At 45.7% G+C, this 12971-nt stretch overlaps 1 protein-coding gene across 1 annotated transcript in view; it reads left to right on the top strand.

Moving 5' to 3' along the window:
- Window positions 1–12971, top strand: part of CYFIP1 (cytoplasmic FMR1 interacting protein 1) — a 105233-nt gene that overhangs the window by 60336 nt on the left and 31926 nt on the right. Inside the window, 8 exon segments of the mRNA XM_042243577.1 lie at window positions 2635–2801; window positions 4058–4205; window positions 4926–5128; window positions 5130–5449; window positions 6374–6530; window positions 7632–7728; window positions 11992–12068; window positions 12178–12286. Coding sequence (XP_042099511.1) covers window positions 2635–2801; window positions 4058–4205; window positions 4926–5128; window positions 5130–5449; window positions 6374–6530; window positions 7632–7728; window positions 11992–12068; window positions 12178–12286 — 1278 coding nt within the window.

Here is a 12971-nt window from a genome sequence, read left to right as displayed (position 1 = left end):
GATGCAACTTAGCAGCAGCAGCAGAGTACATCATGAGAAACGCTGGGCTGGAAGAAGCAATCAAGCTGGAATCAAGATTGCTGGGAGAAATATCAATCACCTAAGATATGCAGATGACACCACCCTTATGGCAGAAAGTAAAGAGGAACTAAAAAGCCTCTTGATGAAAGTGAAAGAGGAGAGTGAAAAAGTTGGCTTAAAGCTCAACATTCAGAAAACGAAGATCATGGCATCCGGTCCCATCGCTTCATGGGAAATAGATGGGGAAACAGTGGAAACAGGGTCAGACTTTATTTTTTTGGGCTCCCAAATCACTGCAGATGGTGATTGCAGCCATGAAATTAAAAGAGGCTTACTCCTTGGAAGGAAAGTTATGACCAACCTAGATAGCATATTCAACAGCAGAGACATTATTTTGCCAACAAAGGTCCGTCTAGTCAGGGCTATGGTTTTTCCAATAGTTATGTATGGATGTGAGAGTTGGACTCTGAAGAAGGCTGAGCACCGAAGAATTGCTGCTTTTGAAGTGTGGTGTTGGAGAAGACTCTTGAGAGTCCCTTGGACTGCAAGGAGATCCAACCAGTCCATTCTAAAGGAGATCAGTCCTGGGATTTCTTTGGAAGGAATGATGCTAAAGCTGAAACTCCAGTACTTTGGCCACCGCATGTGAACAGTTGACTCATTGGAAAAGACTCTGATGCTGGGAGGGATTGGGGGCAGGAGGAGAAGGGGACGACCGAGGATGAGATGGCTGGATGGCATCACGGACTTGATGGACGTGAGTCTGAGTGAACTCCGGGAGTTAGTGATGGACAGGAAGGCCTGGCGTGCTGGGATTCATGGGGTCACAAAGAGTCGGACACGACTGAGCGACTGAACTGAACTGATGCTGGCATGTAGCACAATTGCTATAGCACTCAGCTACTCGGACTGCAAGCCTAGAAGAAAAACAGCTGTTTCTTATAAATCACATTGTTAGCATAAAATATCTGGTGAAACTGCTATTGAAGTGGGCCAAAGCCTTAGACATATATTCTTCGGGCTGAGTATTCCAGTGGCTTAGAGTCGTTCCCTAGGAGCCAGCCACAGGACAGACTTTCCTGGGAATGTGCGGGGTTTGTTCATCCCAGGCTACTGATATGACCCTTTCCTACACAAGAGGCTGGCTTGATTCTTTTGCGTGAGGATGTCTAGTTGTGCCTCAGTGTTATCTGTTGGGGTTGCAAAGAGTTGGACATGACAGCACACGCACGTTTGTTGACAACACAGTATTTCCCTGTCGAACTGTTTCACACCCTTGTTGAAAGCAAATTGGTTATAAATGTGAGGGCTTATTTCTGGACTCTTCATTCTGTTCTATCAGTCTGTATGTTTATCCTGTTCCAATACAGTCTCACAATCTCTTAGTATCTGTGGATTGCGTGGTAATGTCACCTCTTTATTCATAATGCTTGTCTGGTTTTTTTTTTCCTTGATTGGTCTTCCTGAGCATTTGTTTGTTTATAAAACAGCTTTTTCTTAGTTGATCACTTTCTAGTATATGCTTATTTTCTGTTCCATTAATTTTTGCTTTTAGATATTCATTGCCTTCTTCTTTGGCGGGGTTATTTTTATCTTTTTATAAATTAGTGATGAGTATTGTTGTTATTATATGTAGGCCAAAGCTCCAGATTTGCCTTTCAGCACACCTTTCCTACATTCCATAGTTTGAATATGTTGTTACTGCTGTTCAGTCACTAAGTCATGTCTGACTCTTTGCAACCCCATGAATTGTAGCATGCCAGGCTTCTCTGTCCATCACTATATGCCTGAGTTTCCTCAAACTCATATCCGTTGAGTCGGTGATGCCATCCAACCATCTCATCCTCTGTCATCCCCTTCTTCTCTTGCTTTCAACTTTTTCTAGCATGAGGGTCTTTTCCAATGAGTCAGCTCTTTGCATCAGGTGTCAAAATATTGGAGCTTCAGCATCAGTCCTTCCAGTGAATATTCAGGGTTGATTTCCTTTAGGATTAGATTTCCTTTAGATTGCTGTGAGCTTGAATTCAGTTCAACTTCAGTTGGAGAATTTGCTTTTTTAAATAGAAAATTTCCCTTTGTTTCCTCATTAGAAAAGCAGCCCAGTTTCATTATATAAATCCTGCAAGTAAACAGAGAAAACAGGCATGTGAAATGAGGGCAGAATCCTGTCTCTGGTACCATCACAAAAAGGAACTTTAAGCAGGTCACTGCATATTCTTCTGACTTTCTATGCATATTAATTCACTGTGCCATTGTTAACAGATGGGATTTCAATTACAAACTTGTAATTTCTTTTTTCTTTTCCAGATAATAACAAATTTGCTCTCCTGAATCTTTTTTTTCTTTTCTGCTGGAAGTTTTTCACAGAGAGGTGTACCTAGTAGAGTCAGTTACCAAATGCTCCTGTTAGCTCCAGGCCAAGCAGATCTGTCCCTGCCCTCCGGCGCTTGTAGTCCAGTGGGGTCAGACCCAGAAACGGGGACAGGTGCAGGTGTACAGTAGAAAAACAGGAGGCCAGGGGAGAGGGCCTGCACTCAGGGGAGGCAGATACCTGGCATGTGCCAGGCTCACCTGCCAGCCTCCACACACTGAAGGTCCTGTGTCCTCCTACAGGTGATCGCCATGATCAAAGGCCTGCAGGTGCTGATGGGCAGGATGGAGAGTGTGTTCAACCATGCCATCCGCCACACTGTCTATGCCGCACTACAGGACTTCTCCCAGGTCACCCTCAGGGAGCCACTCAGGCAGGCCATCAAGAAGAAGAAGAATGTCATCCAGAGGTCAGCGCTGCTGCACACACCTCCCTGCACAATCATCCACAATGGAAGGATCAGCTTAGGTTTGAGCAGCTGTAGAGTTACATTTTTATAAATATGCTCAATACACTTATATCTAACTTCCAGACACCTGTTTGGTGAATTTCCTCTAAATGTAATGTAGTGGGTCCAGTTATTAACCTGAACAACCCACAATAAGTCAGATAACGGTCTAAGCAGTCTGGAGACCCAGGAACAAGGGTTTGGTTATCTCAGACCTGGGTGTGTCTCGAAAATCTGTGTGACAATTCTGCTTACCAGGACTGTAGGGACACACAACTCGGCATCTCATCTCCCATTTCAAAGTTTATTATCTTCAGTGTTTTTGCTTCTATTCCTATGGCCTGTCCTACAAATTAGTCAAAACCTCATATGTATTGCAGACATCCTATAGCAAACTTAAGCTAGGTTTCTGTTAATGTTTAGCATTTTAGATAAGGTCATCTTTCAGAGACATTTGTATAAAATGAAGCTCAGAGGGGCTCACATGGATAGTGATTTCATTTCGTTGCTTTATAGGTGATATAATTGTCACCTGGTATTATATGCCTTCAGCACTAATATGATCTTATTACACTGTCAGTCTTCCTAGTTTTTGTTCTCTTACCTGGAAGGCTCAGTGAAAATTTTCATGTTTTAACTGAGCCTCAGTTTTGTTGCAGGGAGCCTTACTCCTACTGTGTGGGAAATGTGCAGTGTAGTCTAGCTCAAAGTGACCAGAGTGGGCTTGTGGGTGTGTCTGACCTGAACGTGGCACCTGTAGGGGACTCTACATTGGTGGGGCCCTGTTGGGAATGGTGGAATCCAGATGTCCAAATGAGGTGTGGGCAGTGTCCCCAGGATTGTGTCGGTGAGCATATTCAAATGAGAAAATGGGATAAGTCTTGAGAAGGTTATTTGAGCGCTGAGTGAATGTTTGGGGCCTGTCTTCTTGCTGCCCTTAGTGTGACTCAATATTTAAGAAATCAAACACCACTTCTGGGCTAATTGATGTAAAATGCCAAGCACGTTAGATTTTCTGAGGGTGGTAACGTCCCCAAGAAAACGGTCTATTTTGAAAGTTTAACATTGAACTGTCTCATTACCACATCCTCCCATTGCCCCCAAGGGAATTTATGTGTCAGAGTTGGTTGTGGGTTAAGTCAGGAGATACTATGATTGTAAAAGCGCTGAGGATGTCAACACTTTGTCCCACCCTAACAACTTGACTGGTGGTTTAGTGTCCTGCAGGCCATCAGGAAGACTGTGTGTGACTGGGAGACAGGGCATGAGCCCTTCAACGACCCAGCCCTGCGGGGCGAGAAGGACCCAAAAAGTGGCTTCGACATTAAAGTGCCGCGGCGCGCTGTAGGACCCTCCAGCACCCAGGTTCTCGTTCCTTGCTCTACTGAGTGGGGTGACCGTGAGCTGGGGAAGTGGTGGGAGGCTGGGAGTGCAATGACCTCACTGTAGCCAAGTACAGTCTGGGTCTTTTTTGCTTCTTTATTCCTTGTTCAAGTGAATCTGAATCTAGGGTATAGACACCCCATGATTCCCAGGTTTGGTCATTTGCATGCAGAACTTAATTTGACTGCATCAACTCCTATTCCCAAAATGTGGGTGAAAGTCTATGTGTCCATATTTACACTGTGTTTCCTGGTGGGTGTTTAAATGTGTGGTTATAATTTTTATGTAGGGTCTAAAAAATGATTATTCCTAAAGAGAAAATTTTTGGAAATTTGAAAACATAGCTTTGCTATATCCCTGGTCTCCAGCTATCACTGCTGGTCTTTCTCCTGGCACACTCAGCTCCCTCCTCCCGCTTCAAGCAGCTTTCCTCTGATCCTCACATCTGATTTAATTGCCCTCTGCTTTTTCCTTTCCTGTTTTGGAACTTTGTTCTCATCAGCTCTGTGTTGCGGGCTTTTAGAATCTCTTCTGTCAGCCTTTCAGAGAATTGCCAGCAGAGCGTGTTGCTGGCTCTGTATGAAATCTTGGGGTACTTGGGTGGAGGGTGAGGGTGCCGTCCGGGGCCTGTCTGCCAGTGTGCACATCCCTGCTCGTCCTCATGCCCCCGTGACTAACGCTGTCCTGTCTGTCCGTGTTTAGCTGTACCTGGTGCGCACCATGGTGGAGTCCTTGAGCTCTGCCGAGCTGCTCAGGCAGCTCAAGTCTGTGGGCGCGGAAAGACTCTTGCATGTGGTTAACGCGTTTCTGAGGCAGTCCTACGTCTATCCGCCCCTTTTAACCTTTGGTGGTAAGACATCATTTGTTTTTCTTGTTGACGTTTATGACATGAGGCTCTCCTCTGAATTCTTTGTCCCAAGCAGCAACGACTTGGCGGTGTGGATTGGTGCTGCCCCTGCAAGGAGCCAGCGCAGTGTCAGTGGGCAGCCCTTCTCGTGGTTTATCTGTGTTTGTTGTAACTAATGTGCCATGTATATTTTCTCCCCTACAAATGTTTCCTTGGATAATGCAGCTTTACATGGTGAGAACCATGCTAGAGTCCCTCATTGCAGACAAAAGTGGTTCCAAGAAAACCTTGAGAAGTAGCCTTGAGGGGCCCACCATATTGGACATAGAAAAATTTCATCGAGAGTCATTCTTCTACACCCACTTGATAAATTTCAGTGGTAAGACCTACTGCTGACCAGTGTCTGCTCCAGCATATTCTAACACCACTAACAACGTCTAGAAAGCTCCTGCCTGGCTGGCTGCCCCTGCTGTGGTCCCTTCGTCCTCCCAGGCAGTGACACATGTTGTAACCCTCGTGGCATTTCCTCGCCTGTTGCTTTAAATGCATGGCTGGCCAGGGACTTCCTCCATGTGGCATGGCCCTTAGAAGGGTGAGGCCCATCGGGCTGGGGCTGGCCCAGTGACCTGGATACAAAGTCTTTGTAACCTACACCGGGTCAGCAACTCAGGCTGGTGTAACTGTCACCTGGCTTCAGATCCAGGTGGTGATAAATACCAGAAACCACTCCCAAGCTAAGTGTAGAAAGTAGCAGGTGAGCTGAGCTGCACACTGCACATCCCATCCTGGGGTGGCCATGGGCATGTGGGTGCGCTTGGTCTCCATGGAGCTGTACATGTTTATTTCTGTGCTGTGTCCATGATTCAGGGTGCGAAGCCTCTATCTTGGCTGCAAGTGCTTTAGGTTTATAGTAATAGTTAGGCTTTTCTTCTTCTCTTCATGAAAGGATGGAAACATTTTTTCCAATCTGTTTTGCATTAGATAGACATGCACTAAGTATGAATACAATACTGTGTCTGTATCCCAAGTAAAACAAATCCTGTCAGAAGGTGCACAGTGTTAACCATGTCCTGTTGATGGGTGTTGCTGGGCTTGTGGTGCTGGACGCTGACTCTCCTGTTGGTGAGTGAGAATCAGCACATCCAGGTGGCTTTGTCTATGGCCACACTGTGTGCACGGCACATATTCATGTCCACTCGCCAAGGCCCAGGGCTGAGAGCCTGGCACGTGCCCCCCTTGCCTCACCCTGTGGAGTCTTTTCTGCTTATAGAAGATTAATGTGGTATCTTTTGAATCCCTTAAGAGACGCTCCAGCAGTGCTGTGACCTTTCGCAGTTGTGGTTCCGAGAGTTCTTTCTGGAGTTGACAATGGGCAGAAGGATTCAATTCCCTATTGAGATGTCCATGCCCTGGATCCTGACAGACCACATCTTGGAAACCAAAGAAGCATCAATGATGGAGTAAGTGTTCTGGAGGCCTGTCCCAGCCTCCTGTCATGATGTTTGAAGTCCGTGGTGGTGTTTGGGAGGTGGAGGCGGGGCCGATTATTCTCAGTGCTTCATTTGAAGTCATAATTCTTGGGGTGAGACTTCAGAGATCAATAGAAGGAACAGGTGTCTTGGCTTTGGATTGAAATCTGGTGTCCAAGTAGTAAAACTGATTAACAAGTTCTCTGTGTCCAGGTGCCAGCAAGGTCCTGGGAACTTGGCAAGGGGAGATGTAGCCTGACCTCTAGTGTGGCATGGCCTCAGACCCAGATGGATTTGGGAGAGGAAGTGTTTAGTGTGAGGCTCAGTGTCAGGGCTGGGGGTCAGAGACTATGAAGGGGTCAGAAAACATGAAATCCATGGAGGGAAAGTAACTGCAAACAGGGTCTCGTGTGGCGAGCAGATGGGGCCCCCGCCTGGCCGTCCTCCCAGTCCTCCTGGCCTGTGCACACCAGGAGAGCAGCCTTCCCTCCCTCTGCAGCAGCCGTGGCATCCACAGCGTTAGAGGTCTTGATGAACTTGTGTGCTCTTTGAGGGCTGCAGTGGGCCTGCTGTTCATGTGCCTCAAGCCCTCAATGAGACCTTACCTCTGCAGACCTTACCTCTGCTAGCTACCACCTTTTGTCCAGGGTCAGAGGGGCTTTGGCCACACCACATTTGCTCTTGGTCAGTTATGGGGCCTGGGACCTTTGTATGTTTTTCTTTTTAGGTCAGGTAGTTTATTCTTAAAAATAAGAAAGTGACTCATTCTTGTGGTTATTAAAACATTGCAAATTGGCATGAAAATCTTTGAAACATGGTAAGTGAGAAGATGAAGTTGCAGGAGGCCGTCATGGACCTGCCAGGTGCCCTGGGTGTGACTGAACCACGCGTGTCCTGCCAAAAGCCCAGCCTGCCTGCTGGGGCTGTTTTGTCAGGGCACTCACAGGAACCCAATTTGGCATTTGGAATAAGAAATTATTTTTCCTCATGAGAAAGGAGAACAGTGAGTGTTACATTGCTGGTGGAGGGGAGGGTGTGAAAGCCAAGAAGGCCCATGTGGGCAGCCAGGCTGACCTGTGTCCCCTTCTGCAGGTACGTCCTCTATTCCCTGGACCTATACAATGATAGCGCCCACTACGCCCTGACCAGGTTCAACAAGCAGTTTCTCTATGATGAAATTGAGGCGGAGGTAAGGGCCCACGCACTTCTAACAGACTTTCTTTAATTTCCTTTTTCCTCTGAATATTAGAGGAAGCAAACTTTCTTTTTAATACAAAGAGGTTTAAACAATGGAATGAACTTTGAAATAAACATTTTGGGATGAACCCTTCTACCAGTACTTTTTTCTATGCATCCACACAGGACGATTGGTGTCTTTAAACCAGCTTCAAAGCACCCGTTAGCTGTTGGGTGACATTTTTCTCACGTGGTCCCATGTCTCACATGACCCCATGTCATAAGCACCACGTATCTTGCCTGTTTTCTTGGATGAACACAGTCTCGAACAGGGGCATTGTATGAAGTAGATGGACTGAACCAAACTCTATTTCTCTAGTTTTTGCTTTTTATTTTTTACTCATTATAAATAATGCTTTAATGAACTTCCTTGCACGCAACTTTTTAGTTGTGTTGGGTTATTCTTGAGGAAAAATTCCTCCAAGTGGAATTATTAAGTCTGTGTACATGCAGCTAAGGAGATAAATCTTATTTTCTAGCTCAAGATATAAGAGAATTTAACCATAACAGATTACATTATACACATGGGTCTCATTCCCCATTGTTGTTTTTCAGTTGTTTAGTTGTGTCTGACTCTTTGGGACCCCATGAACTGCAGCATGCCAGGCTCTCCTGTCCTTCACTGTCTCCTGCAGTTTGCTCAAACTCATGTCCATTGAGTCAGTGATGCCATCCAGTCGTCTCATCCTGTGTCACCCCCTTCTCCTGCCCTCATTCTTTCCCAGCATCAGGGTTTTTTCCAATGAGTTGGCTCTACGCATCAGGTAGCCAACGTATTAGAACTTCAGCTTCAGCATCAGTCCTCGCAGTGAATATTCAGGGTTGATTTCCTTTAGGATTGATTGGTCTGATCTCTTTGTAGTCCAATGAACTCTCAAGAGTCTTTTCTGGCCCCATAGTTCGAAAGCATCAATCCTTTGGCACTCAGCCTTCTTTATGGCCCAACTGGCACATCCATACATGACTATAGAAAAGCCATCCCTTTGACTCTACGGACCTTTGTCAGCAAAGTGATGACTCTGCCTTTTAATACGCTATGATTGTCATAGTTTTTCTTCCAAGGAGCAAACGTCTTTTAATTTCATGGCTGCAGTCACTGTCTGCATTGATTTTGAAGCCCAAGAAAATAAAGTCTGTCACTGTTTCCATTTTTCCCTCATCTATTTGCTGTGAAGTGATTGGACTCAGTGCCATGATCTTAGTTTTTTGAATGTTGAGTTTTAAACCAGCTTTTTCACTCTCCATTTTCACCTTCATCAAGAGGCTCTTTAGTTCCTCCTTGCTTTCTGCCATCAGGGTGGTGTCATCTGCATATCTGAGGTGATTGATTTTCCCAGCCATCTTGATTCCAGCTTATGCTTCATCCAGCAGGCATTTTGCATGATGTATTCTGTGTATAAGTTAAATAACCAGGGTGACAATATACAGCCTTGACATACTCCTTTCCCAGTTTTGAACCAATCCATTGTTCCATGTCCAGTTCTAACTATTGCTTCTTGACCTGCATACAGATTTCTTAGGAGGCAGGTAAGTTAGTCTGGTGTTCCCATCTCTTTAAGAACTGTCCACAGTTGGTGGTGATCCACACAGTCAAAGGCTTTACCATAGTCAATGAAGCAGAAGTAGATGTTTTTCTGGAATTCTCTTGCTTTCAGAAGATGTTAGCAATTTAATCTCTGGTTCCTCTGCCTTTTCTAAATCCACCTTGAATATCTGGAAGTTCTCGGTTCACATACTGTTGAAGCCAAACTTGGAGAATTTTGAGCATTACTTTACTAGTGTGTGGGTTGAGTGCAGTTGTGTAGTAATTTGAACATTCTCTGGCATCACCCTTCTTTGGGATTGGAATGAAAACTAACATGTTCCAGTCCTGTGGGCACTGCTGAGTTTTCCAAGTTTGCTGTATATTAAGTACAGCACTTTCACAGCATCATCTTTTAGAATTTGAAATAGCTCAACTGGAATTCCATCACCTCCACTAGTTTTGTTTGTAGCAATGCTTCCTAAGGCCCACTTGACATCACACTCCAGGATGTCTGGCTCTAGATGTGTGATCACACCTATTTGTAAGGCCTCCGCAGACAACCATTTTGCCTTAATGCATTTCTATTTCTTGGGAATGGTTTTGGTCACCACCTCCTGTACAGTGTTATGAACCTCCATCCATAGCTCTTCAGGCACTCTCTCTGTCAGCTCTAATCTCTTTAATCTATTTGTCATTGCTACTGTATAATCATAGGGGATTTGTTTTAGGTCATGCCAGAATGGCCTCATTCCCTATATCCTCACGAAAACCACAGGAAACACTTCGTCAGGGAGATGCTCTGGATTCCCTGGTGAGGCAGGGTAGGCTGGGGAGAGAGACCCATGGGTCCTGGGGCAGCTTCACTCTGAGCACAGCGTGTCTTCATCACGGTTTGGGGATATGAGCTAATCCAGAGAATACAGTCTTGAGGGTGAAGTCTCAGGACTGTCCACCCTGCATCTCCCGACTAATCTTGGCAGCCCAGGAGAGGCCATGGGCAGATGCCCTTGGGACATATAGCCTGGAGGCAGGGGTATACCCCCTCAGTTCAGTTCAATTCAGGCACTCAGTCGTGTCCTACTCTTTGCGACCCCATGAACCACAGCATACCAGTCCTCCCTGTCCATCACCAACTCCTGGAGTCGACCCAACACCTGTCCATTGAGTCAGTGATGCCATCCAACCATCTCATCCTCTGTCGTCCCCTTCTCCTCCTGCCCTCAATCTTTCCCAGCATCAGGGTCTTTTCAAATGAGTCAGTTCTTCACATCAGGTGGCCAAAATATTGGAATTTCAGCTTCAACATTACCTTCCGATGAACACCCAGGACCGATCCCCTTTAAGGATGGACTGGTTGGGTCTCCTGCAGTCCAAGGGACTCTCAAGAGTCTTCTCCAACACCACAGTTGAAAAGCATCAATTCTTTGGTGCTCAGCTTTCTTTATAGTCCAGCTCTCACATCCATACATGACTACTGGAAAACCATAGCCTTCACTATACCCCCTGGAGTAGCCCAAATGCAGTGCCCATTAGCCCCCTGGGAGTACATGATAAAGAGAGACTTTTTAATATTTCTTTATATTTAGGAGAATTGAAGTATTTTTCTCCATCATGAAGAAAGGTTCTGACATAATTTTCAGTGGTAGTGTGGTGGTCACTCCTGGTCACACTGAAATGGATTTAATCTGCTATCATTGGATGGTAAAGTTGTATCCTTTCTCACGAGAACCTCTTTTAGTTGCCTTAACAAAGAGTTGAGATTTTGTGGAAGGGTTGAGGTTCTGCAGTTTTAGGTTTTTTTTTAATCCCTGAAGTGAAGTCAAATCGCTCAGTCGTGTCCGACTCTTTGTGACCCCATGGACTGTAGCCTACCAGGCTCCTCTGTCCATGGGATTTTCCAGGCAATAGTCCTGGAGTGGATTGCCATTTCCGTCTCCAGGGGGATCTTCCCGACCCAGAGATCGAACCCAGGTCTCCTGCATTGTAGACAGACGCTTAACCGTCTGAGGCACCAGGGAAGTCCTTTTTATCCCTAGGGCTTACTTATTTCATAACTGGAAGTTTGTACCTTTTGACAGCCTTCACCCATTTATCCTATGCTCCACCTCTTCAACCACCAATCTCTTCACTGAATTTATGAGTTTGTTTTTATTCTTTTAAGATTCCACATGTAAGTGAGACCATGCAGTATTTGTCTTTGTCTGGCTTACTTCACTTAGCCTAGCACCCTCAGGGTCCATCTGTGTTGTTGAAAATTGGCAGGGTTTTCTTATCTTTTATGGCAGAGCAGTATTCCACTTTGTGTGTGTGTGTGCACACACACACCACAGCCTCCTCACCCATTCACTCGTCAGTGAACACATAGGTTGTTTCTGTGTCTTGGCTATTGTGACTAGTGCTGCAGTGAACTTTGGTGTACAGATATCTTCTTGAATTAGTGTTTCCATTTCCTTTAGATTAATACTTAGAAGTTGAATTGCTCAATCAAAAATTTTTTAAAGTTTTTAGAAAAATTTGATCTTAATTCAGGAAAACAAAATTTGGGGCGAGAGTGCAACTTGTGGGATCTTAATTCCCCTGCCAGGGATGGAACCTGTGCCTTCAGCAGTGAGAGCGCAGAGTCCTAACCACTGGGCTGCCAGGGGAGGCCCTAGGGAAGCAGAATTCGATGCATGCTTTCTTTTTCTTCAGGTGAATCTCTGTTTTGACCAATTTGTTTACAAGCTGGCAGACCAGATATTTGCATATTATAAAGTTATGGCAGGAAGGTAAGTATGTGGTTTGCAATTTGGGTACAAAATCTTGGGCAATTTGATCTGACATTTCCATTAAAATTCATAGTGCATGAGAAATTGTCCCCTCTTCCCTCCATGCTAGTTTGCTTCTTGATAAACGGTTACGATCAGAATGCAAGAATCAGGGCGCAACCATCCATCTCCCGCCATCCAACCGCTATGAGACACTGCTCAAGCAGAGGCACGTGCAGGTGAGCCAGGCCTCTCCTGGGTGCAGTGAGATACGGAGCCGGCAGTGGAAAAGTGGGGTTTTTCTTAGAGTTTCTCAGATTTTAATGGATGTCAGTATGTGTGTGGCTGTGGCATCTGTGGGAACATCCCTGTCAATAGCTGAGATTTTAAAGATAAACAGTTTCTCTTGGGTAACCCGACACACCAGAGATGGCCGCCCAGTGCAGCTCCCGGGGGGCTTGGCCCAAGCGCAGGTCCTCTCTAGGAGCCCAAAAGCCAGAATGTGAGTGAAAGAAGATTGGACACTTGTTACTGTGGTGTGCTCAGTAGCTTCAGTCGTGTCCGACTCTTTGCTACCCCATGGACGGTAGCTTGCCAGGCTCTCCTGTCCATAGGGTTTTTCAGGCAAAAATACTGGAGTGGGTTGCCGTGCCTCCTCCAGGGGATCTTCCTGACCCCGGGATCAAACCTGCATCTGCTGCATTCCAGGCAGATTCTTTACCGCTGTGGCTCAGCTTCTGTGGTAAAGAATCTGCTTGTAATTTAGGAGGTCTGGATTCAGTCCCTGGATTGGGAAGATGCTCTGGAGAAGGGAATGGCTAAGCACGCCAATGTTCTTGCCTGGAAAATTCCATGGACAGTGGAACCTAGTACATGGAGTCCCAAAGAGTCGGACATGACTGATTAAGACTTTCAGAGTGGCGG

Source organism: Ovis aries, chromosome 2 (assembly GCF_016772045.2).
Source record: "Ovis aries strain OAR_USU_Benz2616 breed Rambouillet chromosome 2, ARS-UI_Ramb_v3.0, whole genome shotgun sequence".
In the NCBI taxonomy this organism is placed as follows: domain Eukaryota; kingdom Metazoa; phylum Chordata; class Mammalia; order Artiodactyla; family Bovidae; genus Ovis; species Ovis aries.
Note: the sequence above shows the minus strand (reverse complement) of the source record. Positions and strands in the feature narration are given on the sequence as shown.